Source organism: Pezoporus flaviventris, unplaced genomic scaffold, assembly GCF_033815535.1.
Source record: "Pezoporus flaviventris isolate CSIRO_AGI_PZ_B2104156 unplaced genomic scaffold, CSIRO_AGI_Pfla_v1 ptg000015l, whole genome shotgun sequence".
NCBI lineage: Eukaryota > Metazoa > Chordata > Aves > Psittaciformes > Psittacidae > Pezoporus > Pezoporus flaviventris.
The window spans coordinates 25572001-25596233 of NW_026892563.1; the positions used below are offsets into that span (position 1 = coordinate 25572001).

The window sequence follows — 24233 nt, forward strand, 5'->3', positions numbered from 1 at the left end:
CTGGGCGCCGCGGGGCCGGTTGCCTGGAAACCGGTAACGCCGCGATGGAGGCGGCCCCAGGTACGGAGTGCTGGGGAGGGTCAGCGCCCGGGCCCGTTCCGGTCCCACGCGGCTTCGCTTCGGCCCTCGGGGTGCCTGCAGGCCCATGGACCTGTCCCCCTCAACCGGGGCATCTGCTCCCTACTCTCCTCTGTGGCACCCTCTCCATGGCCCCTCAGAGGCTCCCTCCCCTGTTCTCTCTGCGGAGCTCCAGGGGTTTCCCGTTTGCCCTTTGATGTCCCCCATTGTCACGGGGGGGCTTCTGCCTCGCTGTGGCCTTTTCCTGGTGTCCAGCTGGAAGGTGGCCTTGGAAGAGGAAGGGCCTGCAACCCTGTGTGAGGCCAGTGCTATCAGGCTTGTGTGATGGAGTTTATGTGGGACCAGTCTTCCTACACAGAGGCTTTTAGGAAAGAAAAGCCTTTAAGCTCATGTAGAGAATAAAAGAATACTGCTCAGCTTCAGAAAAGTGAAACAGGAATGAATGTTATCTGCAGCTGAGATAGACCACCCTGTACTTCATTTGAAATGTGGGACTTGGTTCTGCTTTACCATGTGTGAGACAGTTGATTCTAATATTGCTGATACTGTGGCAGTGTTCTCCTGTTCGTTTTTATGATTTTCCTTTACACTGTAAGTTAATAAGTAACTGTGCTGATGTCACCTGTTTTAGTTTCTGCTCAATAAAAACTTAGTAACCCTTACTCACAAGGCAGACTTTCAGAGACTTGAAACTTTTGCTTGCATGAGGCAGAGCTAGGACATCTTGATCACACAGAGGACTGCTTTAGTTGTAAGGTTGGAAATTAGATTCAGGTTCTAAGCAGGGCTCTTCTGTTCATGCCTGTTCTCTGATTAGGTGAAAAAAAGAGACAATGGAGCTGCAATAAAGATTATATGTCTAGATCCTGCTTTGTAGCTTTATCTTTCCTGTCTCTGTCCCTGCCTAGTAAATATTTTATATACTTAACTGCTGTGAGAATTAATGTCTTCTGTTATTCTCCTTGCGCTCAAGTCTTGTACCTGTTGTAAGAGAGACAGTAATATTCTTTAGTACAAAAATATTCTTGCTTGGGATTGATTGCCTAAGACTGACTTTTATGATTACTACTTTTATTGTTGTAATGCTGACTGATAACAATACACAGGCAGTACTGGATAGCTGTGCTCAATTTACACTTGGATATTTTGCTGTGTCTAGAAGCACTGAAAGATTTTTTTTTTTTTTTTGAATGCAAGTAAGTTTTGCAAAACTCCGCTGCTTAAACATGTTGCTGTCATCTGCAGCCCAGTAAATTGCTGATACTCTCTGTCATCTGAAGGCTAAAAACAATGCTGAGAGAGTTATTCAATGGCATGCTGTTTTTCATAAAGAAAAGGAAGGCTCAGGTAAAACCTGTTGTATCTGAAGGGACTGTGTCTGTGGACTGCATCTGAAGATGAGTTAAAAAGCAGAACTTGGCAGATGGGAAGAAATCCAAAGTTAATCCAAATTAAACTAGAAGAAGATGACACAGCCTGGAACAGATGATTAGTATGTAATTCCTCATGGCAGATACCCCTCATGATAGCTAAAACTTGCAGTTGTTTTTTTAGGGCAGCACTAACCTCAGGCCAGAAAGATAGCATAGACTAGCTCATAAGGCTCATAGTATGGTGCTGAGTCAGAATTGGAAGCAAGAAAGCAAAACAAAGTCATGGGGTGAACTGAGCTCCTTCATGTGAAATAAAGACAAGCAGAGGAGTAACACATAAGACAATTTCTCCTGAAGTAAAGAATAAGTGACACTGTGAGTCTCCTTTGGAACTCTGGAAGGATTTTTTGATGCTTATATTGACACATTCTTTTCAGCATTTTTTTTGATCTTCCCATTATACTTTTTTTCCTCTTATAGGAAGTGTTTCTTTCCTTCCCCTGTTTTAAATTACGGGGTTTTTGTGAAAGCAAATTCTCCCTACGCTTAATGCTAAACAGCAGGAAGTCCCTTGTTGGACAAAAAGGACTTTTTAAAATTACTGCTTAGCATGTATGAGCAAATTAGTCAAAAGAATTCATACCTAAGAGAGTGATCCCACTTGTCCTTTGCAGAAGAAAACAAAACAAGTCTTCCAGAGGAATCCCGAACTGCAGAGGAAGAAGAGGAAGTTGTGGAGCAAGTGGAATCAGACCATGGGAGCGTTGGTTAGTACTGCTTTCCACTGAAGAGATGATGGCACAAACTTAAAACCCCCAGTACTTTCTAGTTTTCATTTTTTCACTGTTATTGTTATGAACAGCCTCTCAGACCAGTGCCTCAAAGTACAGTAATTGAGTTTCTCTGCTCTCTTTTAGTTGGCTTACCTCATGTACTTTTGCTCTTTTTCATGACCCCTTTCGTTATTTTTCATAGAATGCCTAGGAGCCAAAAAAAAAACCAAAAGAAAAAAAACAAAAAAAACCCCAACAAAATATCAAGACAAGGTGAAAAGCTTATGAAATAAGTAAAGGGCATTTCATCTGAGGCATCAGACTGAAAAGTGCCTTTAACAAGTGCTTGTGACTAGTTGGAAGTCAAGTTGACTGTATTCTGCCTTGCAGTCCAGTGATGAACTACACTAGGTCACACATTATCAATATGCCTTTTTGAGGACAATGGTGTCTTCTTGTGGTCTGTTTTATGTGCATTTTTCTATAATTTTTATTCATTGTTTTGAATAAGGGTATGTATTAATTAGCTGCTAAAAAATAGACACTTTAAACTTTATTTGGTTTCTTCATTTTCAAATATACACAGTAATATTTTTAAAAGACTGGGGGAGAACTTATTACAGACTGCTCCAAGACAAGTTGTTACTAAGATATTTTCCTTATTTTGAGCTATGGAGTGCTTATTACTCTGTTGAAGGAGGCAAGGAGTGTGTGAATCCTTCCTTTTTGCAATTAGGTGCAAATATCAGCAAGGAGTCTAAAATTGCGTTGAATATAAATTTCTGTTATGTTCCCACTTCTGAGGTGCAGGAGGTGAATTCGAAGAGCAAGATAATAGTGAAGAACTCTTGGAGGCACAAAAAAAGCCTGACCAGGGAGAAAAGAAAATCTCAGAAGCTTTCTTCTATAATTATGAAGATATATGTTCACGGCCATTTGTCACGGAAAACTCTGGGATACCCATTAACCTTCTTACTCTTAAGTATCCTTTCTGTTCTGGCTGTGCAGATTTAAAGCTAAGGTTATTTAATATGTGTTCTTAAAATTGTAATTGTCTAATTCGGAGTGGCCTATGTGGCAGTAGTGGGACACCTTTGTTTAAGATACAGATGAGAACATGACCAGTTATGGTTCTGGGTGAATTTAATCTTAAATGTTGTCTTGACCTCATAAGCATTTATTACTGGACATAATGCTTACTGTCATAAGTACTCTTGTAGAAATAGATCATGGGCAAGTTAATGTGACCAGGCAGAAGACTAATGTAAGAATATCACCTGCAAAGTTCACCCTTTTTGTGTAGCCACGCTTGAGAAGCTGAGACAAGGGCAGGAAAAGAGCAGCTGTGTACTTCGTAATTCCTCACAGTACTGCTAAGGGAGAAGCGGGGAAGAAACCAGGTAGATTTGTAGCCTGGTGCTCAGGAGATCTAAAGTGGTAGAACAGAGGAAGAGATGCCCGTCAATTAAGAGCTATAAGTCCTTTGCTAGGTATGGTCAAGTAGGATACGATATGCGACTTTCATATGTGCTGGTAGTTTCCTCTACAGACAGTCAAGTTGCTGTTGAAGACTGAATTTTCCCTTCTCTACATCTGCCTGTAAACATATAACAATTGAGCTTGAACACTTAGAATCATAGAATCATAGAATAGTTAGGGTTGGAAAGGACCTTAAGATCATCTAGTTCCAACCCCCTGCCATGGGCAGGGACACCTCACACTAAACCATGTCACCCAAGGCTCTGTCCAACCTGGACATGAACACCACCAGGGATGGAGCATTCACAGCTTCTTTGAGCAACCCATTCCAGTGCCTCACCACCCTCACAGTAAAGAACTTCTTCCTTATATCCAATCTAAACTTCCCCTGTTTAAGTTTTAACCCATTACCCCTTGTCCTGCCACTATAGTCCCTAATGTAGAGTCCCTCCCCAGCATACTTATAGCCACCCCTTCGGATACTGGAAGGCTGCTATGAGGTCTCCATGCAGCCTTCTCCAGGCTGAACAGCCCCAACTTTCTCAGCCTATCTTCATACGGGAGGTGCTCCAGTTCCCTGATCATCCTCATGGCCCTCCTCTGGACTCGTTCCATCAGTTCCATGTCCTTTTGATGTTGAGGACACCAGAACTGTACACAATACTCCAACTGACATCTCACAAGAGCAGAGTAGAGGGGCAGGATCATAGAATCATAGAATCATAGAATTGTAGAACCGTTAGGGTTGGAAAGGACCTTAAGATCATCTAGTTCCAGCCCCCCTGCCGTGGGCAGGGACACCTTATGCTAAATCATATCACCCAAGGCCTCGTCCAACCTGGCCTTGAACACTGCCAGGGATGGCGCATTCACAACCTCCCTGGGCAACCCATTCCAGTGCCTCACCACCCTAACAGGAAAGAATTTCCTTCTTATATCCAACCTAAACTTCCCCCGTTTAAGTTTTAACCCGTTACCCCTTGTCCTATCACTACAGTCTCTAATGAAGAGTCCCTCTCCAGCATCCCTATAGGCCCCCTTCAGATACTGGAAGGCTGCTATGAGGTCTCCATGCAGCCTTCTCTTCTCCAGGCTGAACAGCCCCAACTTCCTCAGCCTGTCTTCATACGGGAGGTGCTCCAGTCCCCTGATCATCCTCGTGGCCCTTCTCTGGACTTGTTCCAACACTTCCATGTCCTTTTTATGTTGAGGACACCAGAACTGCACACAATACTCCAGGTGAGGTCTCACAAGAGCAGAGTAAAGGCACAGGATCACCTCCTTCGACCTGCTGGTCATGTGCCTTTTGATGCAGCCCAGGATATGGTTGGCTTTCTGGGCTGCGAGCGCACACTGCTGGCTTATGTTTGTTTCCTCATCAACCAACACCCCCAAGTCCTTCTCCACAGAGCTGCTCTGAATCTCTTCTCTGCCCAATCTGTAGCTGTGCCTGGGATTGCTCCAACCCAGGTGTAGGACCTTGCACTTGTCATGGTTAAACTTCATAAGGTTGGCATCAGCCCACCTCACAAGTGTGTCAAGTTCCCTCTGGATGGCATCCCTTCCCTCCAGCATATCAACCGAACCACACAGCTTGGTGTCATCAGCAAACTTGTTGAAGGTGCACTCAATCCCACTGTCCATGTCACTGACAAAGGTGTTGAACAAGACCGGTTCCAACACTGATCCCTGAGGGACACTAGTCTCCAGCAGGACATTGAACCATTGACCACAACTCTTTGCATGCAGCCATCCAGCCAGTTCTTTATCCACCGAGTGGTCCATCCATCAAATTGATGTCTCTCCAATTTAGAGAGACAAGGATGTCGTGCAGGACAGTGTTGAACGCTTTGCACAAGTCCAGATAGATGACATCAACTGCTCTACCCCTGTCCATCAGTTCTGTAGCCCCATCATAGAAGGCCACCAAATAGGTCAGGCAGGATTTCCCCTTAGTGAAGCCATGCTGGCTGTCACCAGGCACCTTGTTGTTTTTCATGTGCCTTAGCATGCCTTCCAGGAGAATCTGCTCCAAGATTTTGCCAGGCACAGAGGTGAGAGTGACTGGTCTGTAATTCCCCGGGTCATCCATTTTCCTCTTCTTGAAAATGGGGGTTATATTTCCCTTTTTCCAGTCATCCTTGTTTTGATCTCTTGCCCGTAGAACAGTTCCTAGTACTCTGATGCACATCTCTTACATTTTGTAAAAGAGAGCACTGATAGAATATGAATTTCTTGCAGCCTCAAAGGATCCAGCAGAGACAAGCAGTGTGCCTTGTAGTGGAGATGATAGGATGCAATACGAACTTTAGGTGTTCACTTGTGATTTTTCCTCAGTTATAGATGCTTGATACATTTTACCTTTGCTGTATACTGAACAAAACTATCTCCTACCATGAGGCTCTTAGTCACTGGTTTCAGTATTCCTGTTTCAGTTTTGGTTTAAGGATTTCTATTTGCTTAGTAAACTTTTCTAGAAAGCCAGTGTCAAATCTTTTCCTTATTGAGCTGTTCCCAGACATTCTTTTGGATATGACTGCACCAGAAGGGCAAACCTGGTGATGATGGATAGCCAAACACTGCTGTATATAGCAGGAAACTATGTGGTACTCCTGGACCTGAAAACTAAATCTCATCATTATGTCCACAGCAGTGGGGGTGGTGGAATTGGATTTATTACGGTATTGCTTTTGTTTCTTGTTCTAGGATGCTAATCACTTTCTAGAAACAAAATACTCACTTGGTTGCTTAATGGGAGATTTCTGCAGCTGCATGTGCATATATATAAGAAAGTATAATATTGATTAAAGGAATGTGTGGACCATGCAATGTGGGCTACTCATCCCTTCAATATAATTGGCAGAGGATGAATAATCTATATACCTCAGTCCCAAACTCAGGTACCTTAAAAGACTTTTTTTCTTAGCTCTTCAGCTGTCCTATTCACAGCTGATACTAGTATAGAGCTTTGCTTGCAATTAAAATTTAGAGACTCTAGTTCCTAGACAAATGAAGAGAAAAAGTATCTTGTTTCACTCTAGTAAACTCTTACCAAAAGCTTGGACTCTCAAATGGTATCTCTGTATTTGAAGCACCTTGCACTATGAATGACTCTGACATCTCTCAGTTTTATTCCACATCAGTAAGGCTTGCACAATACCAGCCTCACACTGTTGTGCTCCATTGTAAGCAGCCTTTTCTGGGGAATTACAGTACATCTAACAGTGTCATTCAGGATGGCTCTTCTGCAGCTGTCTGGTGAAGTAGATGGCTGCTGTTGCAAAGGCTTTTATGGAAAGATCAGCTAATGGTTGAGTGAGGTAGGAATAATAAAAGAATGCTTAATAAAGCCAGTTATTTCACAATTTGTCATGGCTCTGCATTATAAATGCAATATATTGTGTGCATAGTGGTTTTACCATTTTATGTGCATGGTGGCTTCATTCTGATATTGAGCAATAGATGGGAAGTTCAGAATAAACACACAGAAAAATGCAACCTCGTATTTATGGCAATATCTTTTGACTAATGAATAAGTAAATACAATTACTCAATAATTAGCAGGATAGAGACAAAGGTGTCATTACAGTGTGCAATGGGACTTTTGCTTTTTTAAGGCACACCCTACTAAGCAGTACTTTGCAGTAGGAGAAAAAGGAAGGAAGCCAAACCTCATCATCTACGATTATCCTTCACTGAGGCCCTACAGAATACTGCGAGGTAGTGTAAAAAGTTCTATTTTTATTTTACACAAATGGGCTGCTGTTTGTCGATCCCAGCAGATGGAGTAGTAAGTCACTATAAGTTTGGAAGGAAATACAACCTTTGGTCCTTCACAGCAAAATAGAAAACACTGTTTTTAAGCTTTTTCACTATTGCATGGGATGAAACTTATTTACTGGAAATAGCCAACTGAAAGCTATTACCTAGGGCAAAATAATTGCAGTGAAACTTGATCTTCTAAGTAGATTTTCCTATTGTTTTTTTCCTCTTTTCTGTGTGTGCGTACTGGGGCTTGCGTGTTTCTTCAGACGGAACAGAGGAAGCCTATGTTTTTGGTGATTTCAAACATGATGGCACTTTGCTGGCCAGTGTTGGGAGCAGCCCTGACTACATGCTGACTATTTGGGACTGGAAACAAGAAAAGATTGTGTTGAGGTCAAAAGCTTTTTCACAGGATGTTTACAAGGTCACATTTTCTGCTGATAACGAAGAACAACTGACTACATGTGGAGTAGGACACATCAGGTAGGTTTACTGATTAGGATTAATACATATCACCTCTGAAGTCATAACAGGTACAAGACGATTAATAAGAATGTATCATTAGCAAACGCAGACTAATGAGGAGTAGTTACATTCAAGTTACAAAGCTTGATCTCATTTTCAAAAGAAAATGCTAAGGTCCCCTGTAAAAAGAATAATAAATAAGCAGCCCTTACTTAGAGGCATCATCCCTGGTAAGATTATTACAATGTCTGAGAGTGTGTTTAGGAGATCTTGTGTCAGAGAGGGATGTTTTTTCTATACTCAGGTTCTGGAAGATGGCTCTCACATTCACTGGTCTCAAGTTACAAGGAACTTTGGGCAAGTTTGGAAAAACAGCAGTGTCTGACATTATAGGTTATGTGGAGCTGCCTGATGGGAAGGTAAATAAGAAAAAGTTCAATTGATTTAAGTTTCCTCTCAGGGTTTGATATAAGGTCTACTGAGTAAGTTGCAGAGTTACTACTTGCTTCAAAATGACCTGAGTTACACTCTCAATGCACTGCTCTGATAAGCTAATACTAACATTCATTTACCAAAATCCTGGCTTGCTTTGTAATAATTGAAAAGTATGGTTAGTATTGCAATGTCCAGACAAAAGATCTCTGGTTTAGAGCTGAGGGTCCTCTAATGGGGTAGTGAAAACATTAGTAAAGAAATACAAAAACTATTAGCCTGAATCTTTACATGCATTTAACATCAATGGATGTTAAATACATTTACATGCATTTCAGTCCATGTAAATTATTTCGCATTGGTAAAAAGTTGAATCTTCTCATCCTTTACGCCTTCTCTTGCAAATATCTGTACACTGCTATCAATTTAATGCTTTCATAGAAGGAAGCCACAAATGTTAACCAGATTTTTGCCAATATTTCTGCATGGTTAAGTGCAGGTGCTCATGTGCTTATCTTCGTTTGTATTGAAGGTTATCTCAGGGACTGAGTGGGGCAACTTGCTGCTTTGGGAAGGGGGCCTCATTAAAGTAGAGCTCTGTCGACATGAACGAAAGCCCTGTCACAGTGGCCCTGTCAGCCAGTTAATTCTGGAGGAAGGAGAACTTTTCACTGTTGGAAAAGATGGCTTCATTCGGGTGAGTTTTTCATCTTTTCTTTCATGCCTTTGAGTGTGCAAATGTGTGGTCAGCAGGCAAATGTTACATGTTTCCTTTACCCAGGCTTATTTGTGGAGACAATTTTGCTGTGTAGTTTCTTTCTGAGAATAGATTTGTAGAACAGAGTAAGATCACATCACCACAGTGTATATGTTTGAATAGAGAGTATTCATGCAACATTCTCTGTTTAATAGTAGTAAATAAGTCACCTTTTACTCTAGTAAATCAAAATAATTTTCAGTGATTCTCTAACAGCTTTGTTTTTTCCAGCATTCTAACATCTTTTTTATGTGTAGTTTTGGTTAATCTTTATAACTTTCAGGCTTATTAACACATTTGGTATTATTTCAAAGGATAAACTACAGCAATATTTGAAATTAATTTTTGACATATTTGAAAGCTAGATTATTAATATTAAAATGACATAGAAATTAACTAACATCTCAGAGATGTATATATACTGAAATAGAGGAACAATTAAAAGAAAAAACATAGAATCATAGAATATTTAGGGTTCAAAAGGACCCCAAGATCATCTAGTTCCAACCCCCTTGCCATGGGCAGGGACACCTCACACTAAACCATGTCACCCAGGGCTCTGTCCAGCCCAGCCTTGAGCACTGCCAGGGATGGAGCATTCATAGCTTCTCTGGGCAACCCATTCCAGTGCCTCACCACCCTTACACTAAAGAACTTCTTCCTTATATCCAATCTAAATTTCCCTGGTTTAAGTTTTAACCCGTTAACCCTTGTCCTATCACTACAGTCCCTAAAGAAGAGTCCCTCCTCAGCATCCTTATAGCCCCCCTTCAGATACTGGAAGGCTCCTGTGAGGTCTCCATGCAGCCTTCTCCAGGCTGAACAGCCCCAACTTTCGCCGCCTGTCTTCATATGGGAGGTGATCTCATCCTGAACTTAAAATATAATTCTGTAAATTCAGGTCAAAAAGTTTTCCTTATCCATGCTACCAGAGTCTGCTCTCACCTGTCAATTGTCAAGGATTTTGCAGTCTTGTTTGCTTCCTCTCTAAGGGAAGACATGATGTGTCTTCTGCTGATGTGTGAAAAAACTTAGAAAATGAATGGGAAGCGGACTGTTACAGACAGTGGAGGGTTTCAAACACCCTGGAGTTTTTGTTGTTGTGTTTTATAATTGACATTCATTCCATTAGGAAAATTCCCTTAGTTATAAGGTTGCCAACTGATGTCTTGTCCTTATCCCACAGAGCAGAATATGAATGTGTTAGATTTTCCATTCTTCCTTCTGTGCTGCTTCAGTATGAGCAGTGCTGAGGGCAGGCAGATACCATTTGTTCTCTTTATTTCTAAGGCTGCCATGTATAGCTCTGCTAGTGCCAAGGCTGAATTTAATCCACTGTTCTTTCAGAGTTGGACAGAGAACTTTCACATATACTTTGCATTGCACCCAAATGTATTATAGCAGTTGATGGTTATCACTGTTCTAGGTTACTTTCAAAGCAGTGAGGCAGATATGGCAGGTTTTATACTCTACCTGTAGAATCCATACTCCCCTGGTTTCTTATAATTTTGAATTTTTGTATTAATTTTGTATGAAAACATAACGTGGACTTAAAACCCCATTTGTTTCATGGTTTCTTATATTTCCAATGCCATGAAGCTTTGGAACTTTGAGACAATAGATGCTGCTGATTCTGTGGATGATACAGGGTTACTGGAGGTGGAGCCTATGAATGAACTTCATGTTGGCAAGGATGTCAGCCTGAGCTTCATGTCAAAAATTCGTGACTCTGGACAGGCCTTTTGGTATGCTCAGGTAAGATACATTTAAGTACATATGTTAGCGTGGGAACAAACACATAACCACCAGAATGGTTATATGAAGTGCTTTATTGCAGCACTGGGAAACCAGGGGTATGCACCTAAATCTGGTTCCAACCTCGTCACATTGCGTTCGCAATTTATACACGTTTAACACGGATTACAGCATTAGCTAATGCATATGCATTAAGGATTGCCACATCAGGAGTGTTACGACATCAGCCTCTTCTACGCTTGCGCAGCCCCCTCTAGTGGTCGTCTGGTGGTCGTGCCGGTGAAGTAAGGAGTCTTCCTCAGATGAAGTAAGAAGTCTTCCTCAGGACCTTTTCCTTACTTGGATATATCCCAACCCTTGTGTGGACGCTAGCATTTTCTTATCAACCTCTGGTATGCTCTTCTGGCTACCTTATGCATAGGTTCTACTTGGGTATAGTCTCCAGTACATGCCTTTCTAAATCCACCCATACACATAGGTTTTTGCTGCTAAGACTATCATTGCAACACTGGTTACAGAACAGCCGTGATACAAAATTGCAAAGTTACAACATTTTCTAATATACAAAACCCCAATATACAAAACCCCACTATTGATTTATAAATTTCTCAAACATAATCATTTCTACTATTTTATATCATTGTTTTATCATAAAGGCTTTGCCCTTTTCCAACATTTCCCCCCTTTGAAAATACTTAAGTAAGTATTTTCATTCTCTTAGGTATCTGTTTCCTGATAATTAGGAGGAGGTGTCAGATATTTTGAGTGGTCTCTGGTCACTGCTCCTATAATTCGATGAGTCCATGCTCTGTTTCGGGCTACTTCTTTTTGAATGCAAAGATACATTAGATAGATCATCAGAAACACAATCAGCATCATGATTACAGTCTGCACGAGGGAACGTGAGGTGAAGGCCCAAATCATCAAAAAGCGCCCCGATCCAATTTTGTTCAATATATTCTTTTTCTATTTCTTGTTCAATGTTGGTCAATTGGGAAATGTCGTGTTCTACATCTGCAGTCACATTAGGAATGTGAATACAGCAATGATCCACTCTGTCTTTTAAATATCCACAAACATCATGTTCTTTAAGTAACAACATGTCTAATGCCATTCTGTTCTGCAAAGTCGTTTTAGTTGTCGCCTGTAATTGCAAATTTAAATCCCTGAATCCTTTCTCTGTTATTCTGGCTAATCTTTTTTTTTTGGCCAATCAGACTGTCAATCATTTCTCTATTTCGATATGCTGCTACTTGGGCAAATAGAGATTCAATAGCCCATCCTATTTTAACTCCTGTGGAGGGTTCCTGCCAGGTGTCTTCATCATCACTGTCGTTATCGTCTACATCTCTTTTTGTTCGAATTTGCAGGGTTTCTAATCTGCCTTTGAATGGTGACCTTTTGCAAATTGGACAAAGAGTCGGTAATCCTAGGGTGATTTCTTTAGCTGGACCTTCCACGGATAGGTGGGTAGTCCAGGTTCCATCACTTGCTGCCCAAACAAAATGTCTCATACTACGCACCATAGAATATTTACAGTCTACATTGTCAACTGGGACATGTATTATTTTTCCTCCAATTCTCAGTCCTCGACGTGCGCATCCTGCCATCAAAGCAACTTTAACTGGAGGTATTGTGATTTCTTTGGGGTCAGTGTCGTAATCTAAACTTTTGGTACAATTCCATCAAGGAACATTTTTTATAACATCTCAACTAACTTTATTTATGGACAGCAAATTATTGATGTCTATGTTTCCTGTTACGTTTTGCTTTCCTGTCCATCTAAGGCACCAAGATGTGTTTCCAATATATTGAAATTTCTGCAAAATGCTCATTGACCAAATTGTGTCCCAGTTCTGTTTTAAACTGTTTGTTTTTTCACATTCCCATACCTTTTCTTGTTTGTTTATCTTCATTTCTTTCTTATAGACACACTTTCCCCATTCACCTCTTATAGAGGTAAACTGAGCATTTTGGTACCTATTGCATACTGATTTTAATATCAAAACTGCAGGATCTCCAAAAACACCTTCTTCCTGATATTCTGTCACTGTTATATTTTTCGTTACCTCTTTTTCCTGACAAGTGATTGTTCCATTAATTTCTGAAAGTGAAAACGTTATTATTCCCCATTCTATCGTTTCTCCAGCTGCTTTGGGTATCGGCAAACATGCTGTTATTCTGCTCATGTTTTTCATTTTTGCAAAATCCTCAATCAGACCTATCATTAAATTTTCCTCAGGATTTCGACGATATGATTGGATTATCTGTGCTGAATTCACTGATCTTTTAGTCCTTTTCTCCATAACTTCAATTTTGCTGTGGCTAATTGCAGATTCAGTCCTATAGGATCATTTACCTTTTCCCAAACTACCTTTATTAGTGTTGGTCTTATCGGAATGGTTTCTGTGAACTTGCAGGTCAGAATGGCATCTTGTTTTAAGTTTTGTCAAAACATTTTTCTGAGGAATTCCTAGGATAGGAATAGATGTCAGCTGTGTTAGTGACCAAATGACAATCAAAGTTTTGTAACAGAAGCCAGACATCTTATTTACATTTCAGCTTTAGTCTCTTAGGGTCTAGTATCTGTGTATCCCAAGCCTTTGGAACTTTCTTTACTCGCGTATAATGTATCCAAGAATTCACCCCTTCTACCTCTACTGCTGTAAATGTAGTTAGCAGTACTTGGTACGGTCCGTCCCACCGTTCTTTTAATGGGTCTTCGTTCCAGTTCCGGTCCGTACTTGGTCTCCCGGTTGGATGTCATGTGCTGGATTTTCCAGGGACAGTGGCCTATTCCACACCAGAGTGCTCCACAGTCGAGTTAAGGTTCTACCAAGAGACAGCACATAATTATAAACATCCTGATTCCCTTTAATATGGGTATTAGGGTTGGGTTCTGGCACCTCATACGGCTTTCCACAGAGGATCTCATAGGGGCTTACTGACATTTTGCTTCTGGGTTTTACTCTGATTCTTAGCAGAGCTACAGGCAATGATTGTGGCCATTTTATTTTAGCCTCCTGACATATTTTACTGATCTGTCTCTTTATTGTCTGATTCATCTTTTCTACCTGTCCGCTACATTGGGGCCTCTAAGGAGTGTGTAAGTTCCATGATATTCCTAATAGTTTACTAACTTCTTGTACTATGGTTGCAGTAAAGTGTGGACCCCTATCTGATGATATCCCTAAAGGGACTCCAAATCGTGGAATGATTTCTCTAAGTAACCACTTTACCACTTCTTTTGCCTGATTGGTACGACAGGGAAAGGCCTCCGGCCATCCAGAAAAAGTGTCAACCCCTACTAACAGATATTTGTATCCTTGTACCTTCGGTAGTTCTGCAAAATCAACCTGCCAATAATCTCCTGGTTCCATTCCCATTCCAATTCTTCCCATTTCAACTTGTCTTTTTACGACTGGATTGTTTTTCAAACAAATGTCACATTTTGATCCCACTGATTTTGCCATAGTTAACATCTATGTGGAAATTATTCCTCGTTTTAAATAAGTTACCGATGCTTCTGCACCTCAATGACATTTTTGATGTTCAGTTTGTAGAATTTTCCGCATTATTGTCGGTGGCACTATTACTTGTCCTGTTGCTGTTACATACCACCCTTCAGAGTTCTTTTGGGCTTTTAAGAGTCCTGCTAACTTTTCATCTTTTTTTGAATAGTTTGGACTTTGTGGAAGATAGGTGTGGAGCGGGCTTACCTTCAGAGGTATCAAAGCCATCATGTTCCATACCCTCCGGGCTATTTGTCGGGCCGCTCGATCTGCCAATGTATTTCCTTCAGATATCTTTGAAGTTCCTCCTTGATGCGCCTCGCAGTGCATGATGGCTACCTGTTTAGGTCTTTGCACAGCAATTATTAATTCTAAAATTTCCTTTTGATACTTTATGTTAGTCCCTTGTGAGGATAAAAGTACCCGTTCTTTCCATAATGCTCCATGAATGTGTACCACACCAAATGTATATTTTGAGTCTGTCCATACATTTACCTTTTTGCCGTTGCTCAGTTCCAACGCTCTCGTGAGAGCTATTAATTCTGCCCATTGGGCCGATGTTCCAGGAGGTAGTGCTTTGGCTTCGACTACCTCTTGTTGCATTGTCACAGCATATCCTGTGTATCGTGTCCCGTTCTCCACAAAACTGCTTCCATCTGTGAAGAGTTCCCAGTCTGGTCGTTCAAGAGGTACATCCTTTAAGTTCGCTCTGGTTGCATATATATGTTCGATGACTTCTATGCAGTCATAGAGTTCCTTCTTCTAGGTCAGTTCCTAGAAAAGCTGCTGGGTTTGGCAGATTAGTAGTTCTCAAGTTTACATCATCTTGTTCCATTGGGATTGCCTGATATTTCATCATCCGGCTAGGGGACAACCAATGCCCGCCTTTTTGTTCTAGAACAGTGGTTACCGTATGTGGCACAAACACACTGATATGTTTTCCCAAAGTTAATTTCCTAGCTTCTTGAATCAAAATGACAGTTGCTGCTACTGCCCTCAAGCATGAGGGCCATCCTGCACTCACCGGATCGAGTTGTTTTGAGAAATATCCCACCGGTCTTTTCCAGCTTCTGAGTTTCTGAGTTAATACTCCCAATGCCAACCTCTGTCTTTTGTGGAAAAACAATTGAAAATCTTTTGTCAAATCTGGGAGTCCCAAGGCCGGTGATTTTGTTAACGCCTCCTTCAGATTTTTGAAGGCCTCTTTCTGTGGTTTGTCCCAAACAAAGGCATGTGATTTTTTGGGCTTCATACAGGGGTTTGGCAATAAGTCCATAGTCCATTATCCATAATCTGCACCACCCTGTCATGCCCAAAAATATTCTTAGTTCATGCAAGTTTCGTGGTTCTGGGATGGCACAGATTGCCTCTATGCTATTTATTCCCAGTTTTCGCTGCCCTTGTGAAATCTCACATCCCAGATACAGCACAGTCATGCATGCAATTTGTGCCTTTTCTTTTGAGACTTTATAACCATTCAAGCCTAGCTGATTCAGAATTTCAATTGTCACCTTTATGCACAGGGACCTTTGTTCTGTTGCAATAAAAATGTCATCTACATATTGTAACAAAAGGTATTGTGATCTTGGTACCTGTATTTTTCCTTGGGTGGTCCATGCTTCCAATTCCTTGGCCAGTTGGTTTCTAAATAGGGTCAGACTGTTCTTGAATCCCTGTGGGAGTCTGGTCCATGTTAATTGTGTCTTTCGTCAATTTTGTGGGTTTTCCCTTTCAAATGCAAACAGTTTCCTGCTACTTTTGTCAAGGGGAATGCAGAAGAAGGCATCCTTTAAATCAATTACTGTAAACCATTTATATTTTTCCTTCACAGATGTTAGCAATGTATAAGGGTTTGCCACCACCGGGTGGATGTCTTTTGTTATTTCATTTATTGCCCTCAAGTCTTGTACTAATCTATACTCACCATTTGGTTTCTTTACTGGGAAAATTGGCGTGTTATATTCTGATTCACATTCTTCTAAAATTTGGTATTTTAAACATTTCTCAGTTGTTTTTATAATTCCATATCTTGCTTCTAGTTTTAATGGATATTGTTTAATCCTTACTGGTTTGGCTCCGTCTTTTAATTCTACTACTATCGGCTGAGCTGCTTTTGATTTTCCCGGGATTTCGGTTTCCCAAACTGTCGGTATTACAGCCTGTTCCACTTCTTTTGGAATTTGTGGAATAGGTTTGTCTTTGAGAACTAAAATCTGTCCTGTTTTGGATTCAGGGATTTGCATTATCAATTCACTGTTTTCAAAAGCAATTGTAGCATCCAATTTACTTAATAAGTCCCATCCCAATGGAGGAATGGGACATTCAGGCACATATAAAAATTCATGTGTCAATTCTTTTCCTCTAAATCGTAAGTCTAGGGGTTGCAAGAATGGCCGTACTTCTTCTTTCCCTGTGGCTCCCACAATTGTCGTAGTTTTCTTTCCATGCAAATCATTTAAAACTGAATAAGTGGCCCCTGTATGTATTGAAAATTTTACTTCTTCCTCTCCTAATTGGATTTTTACAAGGGGCTCCTGATTTTCTACTTGGCTTAGTCAGCTCTGGTTATCAAATTCTCCAACACCATTGTTTTAGCTATGTCGGATCCTGCAAAAGGATTTCTTGGAGACATGAACTGCCCCCCCCGAGGGGCAATTTTTCCAATGTCCTTCCTGCTTGCAAAGTGCACATTGGTTATATCCTATTCTTTCTGTGCTCATTCCCATCCTTGGATTATAAAATCCTCTGCCTCGTCCCCGTCCTCGCATATTTCCTCGTCCTCTTCCCCTAGGGTTAGGGAAACCTTGTTCTGTTCCCTGTATCACTGCCAGTAAATTCTGTTGTTGTCTCCGGGAGCTCTCTTTTTCCCGATTATTATACACCTTCCAAGCAACCTCTAACAGTCTGTCCAGGTTCCGCAAATCTGCCCCTTCTAGTTTTTGCAGTTTCTTTCTGATATCATCTTGAGGCTGCCCCAGGAAAATCAAGGCTAATTGTGCTTTAGCCTGTTCCGTTTCCACATCTAAATCCGTATATTTCTTTGCTGTCTCTTTAAGTCTCTCTAGAAAGGCAGATGGTGATTCTGCCTTCTCTTGTCTAACATGATACAATTTTGACCAGTTTATTGTTTTGGGCATAGCATGTTGTACTCCGAAAACTACCCAGTCTTGTATCTCCATAAATTTCTCATTCCTCCTTGTGTGTTATAATCCCACATCGGGTCTTCCATTGGGAAGTTTTGATCTATATTTCCCGTTACTAATCCCTGTTTTATATCTTCCCGGACTCTCTCCCGAGCACTTCGCAGCACCATCTCTTTTTCTGTCGAGTCCATAAGGGTATCTAAAAGCACTTGTATATCATCCCAGCCTGGGTTTTGAGTTTTCATAATCATTTTCATTATTCGAGCTACTTTATCAGGATTTTCTCTATATGTTCCTACTGATTGTTTCCATATAACCAAATCCCCGGGAGAGAAAGGTACTGTAACGTACACTGGTCCCTCAGTTCCGACTCCTTGCCTTAAAGGAGCAAGCACCACACTAGCTGTTTGAGGCTGTGCTTTTCCTTCTCGCCCTCCCCTCCAGCGAGTTCTGTGTGAGACTGGGGTGACAGGGGGATTTATTTCTTGACCTCCCCTATTTTCACACCCTTCCTCACTCTCAAGATCACTATCGCTTTCCTCCTGCTCCCCTCTTTCCTCATTTGTCACTAGCAGAGCTACTAACAAACCCAGATCTTCCTCATCCTTTTGATGTCTCCGACTATTCCCTAAGGCAAGGCATTTCACACATTCCTTTTCTCCAACACACCCCTTACACTCTCCAGCATTGCTTGTCTTAGCAATCATTATTCCACAAGATTTCTGCCACTTATCATTGTTTCTTAAGGTAAAGAAAAGATCCACATATGGTACTTCATCCCATTTTCCTTCCCTTTTACGATACAACATCAACTGCAAGATAGTATTATACTGTAAAGTTCCATTCTCAGGCCATTTTTCCTGATCTTCTAGTTCATATTGCGTCCACCAGACATTACAATAATTAGTTTACTTTTCCGCATACTTTGCCCGAATCCACCCTCCTTCCAATGGTTTAAGATATTTTAAGATACATTTAAGACGACTTAGGAATTGACAGCATTTTGTAAATACAAAGAGATTTCTAAAACAAGTTTCTCTCACAACTCACACACACACACACACACATCAATATGTTACAGAATTTATACAGACAGATGCTGATCCTGCAGCACAAATACCAATACCAATACCAAACCACGTTTGCCGAGCCTGCAGAGCTTTCGCTACTGTCTAACGGACGGCGCCTAGGCTTTTACCCCGAGAGCTCTCTAGCCCCAACCAAGTGCAGCTTTCGCCGCGTCTAACAGGCAGGCTTTACTACTAGCCCAGCCAAACACAGCTTTTTCGCTGTGTATAACAGGCAGGCTTTTACCAGACCTTTACCAAAGGTCGATACCATACATTTACTAGAAATCGGTACTGTAACCCAAATCAAAAGCACCTTTCTTACTGTGTCAGAGGTCCGTCGTGAGCAGCGGAGGTCAGTCGCGGTCGATGGCTCCCCGAGAATCTCTCGGTGCCGGCTGGAGCAGGATCGAGAAGCGATCCACCTCAGCAATGCCCACGAGGTCCCACCTGGGTCGCCAAAATGTTAGCGTGGGAGCAAACACATAACCACCAGAATGGTTATATGAGGTGCTTTATTGGAGCACTGGGAAACCAGGGGTACGCACCCAAATCTGGTTCCAACCTCGTCACATTGCGTTCGCAATTTATACACGTTTAACACGGATTACAGCATTAGCTAATGCATATGCATTAAGGATTGCCACATCAGGAGTGTTACGACATCAGCCTCTTCTACGCTTGCGCAGCCCCCTCTAGTGGTCGTCTGGTGGTCGTGCCGGTGAAGTAAGGAGTCTTCCTCAGATGAAGTAAGAAGTCTTCCTCAGGACCTTTTCCTTACTTGGATATATCCCAACCCTTGTGTGGACGCTATCATTTTCTTATCAGCCTCTGGTATGCTCTTCTGGCTACCTTATGCATAGGTTCTACTTGGGTATAGTCTCCAGTACATGCCTTTCTAAATCCACCCATACACATAGGTTTTTGCTGCTAAGACTACCATTGCAACACTGGTTACAGAACAGCCGTGATACAAAATTGCAAAGTTACAACATTTTCTAATATACAAAACTCCAATATACAAAACCCCACTATTGATTTATAAATTTCTCAAACATAATCATTTCTACTATTTTATATCATTGTTTTATCATAAAGGCTTTGCCCTTTCCCAACACATACAGCTCTGTGGAGATTCATAGAATGAAGGAAGCGATGTTAAGTAAGAGTAGAAGTCTATTACAAATCAGTATGTTTCTCTTTGGTAGAATTCGGTCTTCTTCTGGAGATATAGGTGTATGTATATGTATATAAAAAATTCTTCATCTGTATTTATATCATCTATATTTTCATATATATATATTTTTTCTTCTTTCAAATGCTTGAACAGGCTTCCTAGAGAGGTGGTTTATGACCCATGCCTGTCAGTGTTTAGAGGCATTTGGACAATGCCTTAAAAAAAAATGCTTTAGCTTTTGGTCAGCCCTGAAGTGGTCAGGGAGTTGGAATAAGTGATCATTGTAGGTCCCTTTTAACTGAACTATGCTATGCTGTGCTATATTTTTAGTGTATAGTAACAAGTGAGACTGGCTTTCAGAGGCAGAACTACATAAGAATAGGAGGGCCACAAAAATGATCAGGGGGCTGGAGCACCTCTCCTATGAGGAAAGGCTGAGACAGCTGGGGTTGCTCAGCCTGGAGAAGAGAAGGCTCTGGAGAGACCTTGTTGTGGCCTTTCAGTTATTAAAAGGGGCCTATAAGAAAGATGGGGAGAGATTTTTTAGCAGGGCCTGTTATGGTGGGACAAGGGGTAATGGTTTTAAACTAAAAGAGAGGAGATTCAGACTGGAGGTGAGGAAAAAATTCTTTACAGTGAGGTCTATGAAATACTGGTATAGGCTGCCCAGAGAGGTGGTGGGTGCACTACCCCTGGAGACATTCAAGGCCAGGCTGGATGTGGTTCTGGCCAATCTGCTCTAGTTGAGAATGTCCTTGCTCATTGCAGGTGTTTGGACTAGATAACCTTTGAAGGTCCCTTCCATCCCAAACTGTTCTATGATTCTATGATACTGTCAAAAGGTATTGTCCAAGTTCTGTTATCCTGGACTGATGAATAGGACCAATGTCATCACATTTAGTCATTTCAATTTCACAATGATAATCATTAAGGACTTTTTAAGGAGTTGCTGTGGGCGTTTTTATTTCCAAATTGAGTTTGAAAATATCCAAGTTACATGTTATATTTTTTCTTCTTCAGGATACCAATGGAGCAATCTGGAAGCTGGATTTGACTTTTTCAAATACGGTAAGCTTGGCAGTTTGTTTTTTTCTTTCTTTTGATTTCTTCACTTCCTTTGCAGTAAGTTCTTTAATTATACATCTGCAGGGAAGTTTGTGTTTTATGAAGCTGCACAGTTAAAAATGTTAGTGTTCAAACAGATTTTTTTTTTTTTCTTTTCCCCTTAAAAATGTATTTTCATAATGTTATTTATTATAATGATTGTGCAGGATTATAAAAGAAAAATAAAATTGAGTTTTGATTCCTGAAACTTTGCCTGTGGCAACAGGTAAAATCGTATTCCAAGAATTTCATGATACATAAAAGATTTATGAAGCATACTGTAAAAGCGAATATCAAAATTGCATAACAAAACCTAGAATTCTTTGAATGATGAAATTATTTCCCACATAGCATAATTCCTAGGCTTTAGAGCATTTTTTTTTTTTGTGTTCAGAGCAACAATTCTGTGTTAAAAATACTAATTCCAAGCCTGAAACCTCTTAATGAAAGGCATTCCCCTTTATTTTTGCATATAAAATGATGACATTTTAAATTAACTTAATCTTCCTACACTAATTTTTCTCATAATCTTCTTATGAACATTTCATTAAAAAACAAAACAAAACAAACAAGAATTGCAAAAATTGCATATAGGTACCTTATTCATGCCAAATTTTGTTCACACAAACAGCACCTGCCTAGATTCTCCAGGCTTGCTGCACATTTACTTGCTAATACTATAGCTGGTGATACCAGCTCTAGAATGTAACAGAATTTCTGTTCTTCTCTTGTGCACTGCAGACCCAAGATCCAGAGTGCCTGTTTACCTTTCACTCTGGAAGGATTGAGGCCATGAGTGTCTCTCCCATCACATACCTTTTGGCCACCACTGCTCTTGACCGTAAGTCAAAAGGACACTATTCCTTTCCTCTCATAGCAGTGTAATTTCTGTTTTTGAAGAGCAATGATATTTGGTTTGGAACTATTCTGTTTTGAATTGAAGTTGTGTATTTGTTCTTGAAAAGTCACTTGGCAGAAAATTATTATTCCTGGGATCAGTTCTAGTTAATACAAATCATTAATGTTTTGAAGTAATTCATTAAGACTGCTTAATTTTAAAAGCCTGGCATTTGAACAAGAGAAGTTTTTAATGGGAAACTTTGTCAATTCTGTTTGTTCTGAGGGAATGGCTTACAAGATGAGACATTTGGTTTGAATAACAGCATTTGTATTCAGGGCTCTGGATCGATAAGTGTTGGGATTTTTGTTTTGTAAGGAATTATATACATCTGTACCATAGTGTAAGTCTGTGAATACTATTTGTGGCTTCCTTAGAAAATGCAACAGCTATCGTGCTCTCAGCAACAGCTAACATAGTTACAGACATGTTTATTTAACATGCAAATATTGAAAAGTAGCCATCTCACAGGTAACTTTATCATGCTTTGAGAGAACCATCACCGGCCACAACATTAACAATGTTATTTACACTTCTCAGAACATGCTACAAGGTCTTTAACTTAAGTCTTGTCAGCAGTAGCTCCTCATTTGTCTGTGTTGTGCAATGTCCATGCTCTTCTAGCTTGAAGACAAGCTACTATCTGTTGAGCGAATGACACTTAGGATATATGCCAGCTGGAATGGAATTTCATGCAGACCAGTGTGTGTGTGTATGAATCTATTAATTTCACCTCTGGTGAAATCTTTCTTTGGACAATCTCCCATTTTCATCCATTTAAATATATTCCTCCCTGAGCAATACCAAGTAGTAGTATATCACCTTTTCCTGTGTTGTCAGTACAGATTTTCCTTACAGTACGCTACAGTTCTGTGATTACTTGAAAACTACAGATGGTGGTCAGCAAGGGACTTCTCATTACAACTCTTAGCCCTGACGACTCTTGGGAGTGTGTAAGTTAATGGGTGAAGAAACCTTATGTTTTATTCATGAGCACCATGCTAGCTCTGGCACTCTTAACTGTCAATCATGTCTTTCCAGGAGGGCATTTGATAGTTGGAGAGAAAAATTAATAACATTCTATCCAGCTTTGAATTCAAATGAATAAACATTTCTCCATAAATCTTAACATGTAAGTGACATTGCAGGTGTCTCCTTTCCACACAGGATCTGTGCGTATCTATGATTTCATCAGCAACAGACAACTGAGTGAAATGCAGTTCAAACAAGGAGGAACAGCACTGACATGGGCACCTCGTGTTGTGAGTTTTTGCTCGTGTGTTAACAAAACCCCATAGGGGCCTATGAGCCTGCCAGCAGCAAGAAAGTTGCTTGCTACACAAGACCTTAAAGATGTCGCTGTTAGGCTGTGGTGGAATTTACTATAGTATGTATATGTACACTTGTGGAGTAGTATGAATGTATATAGTACGTGCACGGTTTGACTTTACTGTGGATTATCAGGTATCCTATTTTGTGTTTTTCCCAGATTTGAAAATCAGATCTCAGTGTGCAGTCCCAGGAAATAGTTTATAGACTAACAGCTTCTATTTAACCCACTCAGAGTAACTGTCAATTAACATGAGTCAGTAACACATTTTGAAATGACAGCCCAGGCAATCCACAAACATTTGGAGATAAATCATAAAAAACTGTTGCCAGGACTGATCATTTGTGGAGTGTGGAGTCTATCACCTTCAGACATATTTGCTAATTTAAATTAAAATAGCATCTAGTTATGTTCTTGAAGCAACATAACTAGACACTGGTCCGTTCATTATAAGCAAATTCATGGAGCAAGGTGCTTACTTGAATTTCCAAAGTAAGGGTAACATTGGGACAGTGCTGTTAGAATTATAATCCTGGTCATACAGACTTTCAGGGATGCTGTTAGGTAATGACCTATACATTCAAGAAGTAAGCTGACTGCCACAGTAAATTGTACACCATTACAAAACTGACTCAATTTAGTTTTACAAAGGTTGGTACTAAACACAATCTGAAAAATCAATCTAGCTGCATTTAAGATCCCATTAGATACTTACACATAGCTTAATGTACTCAAATGTATTTGAAAATTTGTGATATTAATCTAAGAAAAATTCATCCAACATAATTTGAAGCATCTGTATACCATAATGTCCTCATAGGCAAGCTAACAGCATACAGGCTAAATAAGTGAACAGTGACATGGATTTAAAACTGTCCAAATGGCTGGGATTCAGGGAGTGGTAACTCAACACAGTCCAGTTAGAGGCAAGTCTGTAGAGATATACGCTACGGGTGATGGTGGGTGCCAGTATACTTCATTAATTACCTGGACACTGGAACAGAGTTCCTCAGCATGTTCACAGATGATACCAAACTGAGAGGAGAGGCTGGTACTCTAGAGGGTTGTGCTGGCATTCAGGAGGATCTGAACAGGCTGGAGAATTGGGCTGAGGAGAATCTCAGT

General features: G+C 40.6%; 1 protein-coding gene across 1 annotated transcript in view; it reads left to right on the forward strand.

Moving 5' to 3' along the window:
* The first annotated feature begins 20 nt into the window (after window positions 1–20).
* The window catches only part of CFAP44 (cilia and flagella associated protein 44), a 57132-nt gene continuing 32919 nt past the window's right edge, over window positions 21–24233 (forward strand). Inside the window, exons 1-12 of the mRNA XM_061453820.1 lie at window positions 21–60; window positions 2126–2218; window positions 3035–3206; window positions 6222–6384; window positions 7321–7423; window positions 7735–7951; window positions 8238–8352; window positions 8898–9062; window positions 10722–10877; window positions 20797–20844; window positions 21622–21721; window positions 22946–23040. Of these exons, the coding sequence (XP_061309804.1) occupies window positions 45–60; window positions 2126–2218; window positions 3035–3206; window positions 6222–6384; window positions 7321–7423; window positions 7735–7951; window positions 8238–8352; window positions 8898–9062; window positions 10722–10877; window positions 20797–20844; window positions 21622–21721; window positions 22946–23040 (1443 nt within the window). The 5' untranslated portion in view covers window positions 21–44. The remainder of the gene's footprint in view (window positions 61–2125; window positions 2219–3034; window positions 3207–6221; window positions 6385–7320; window positions 7424–7734; window positions 7952–8237; window positions 8353–8897; window positions 9063–10721; window positions 10878–20796; window positions 20845–21621; window positions 21722–22945; window positions 23041–24233) is intronic.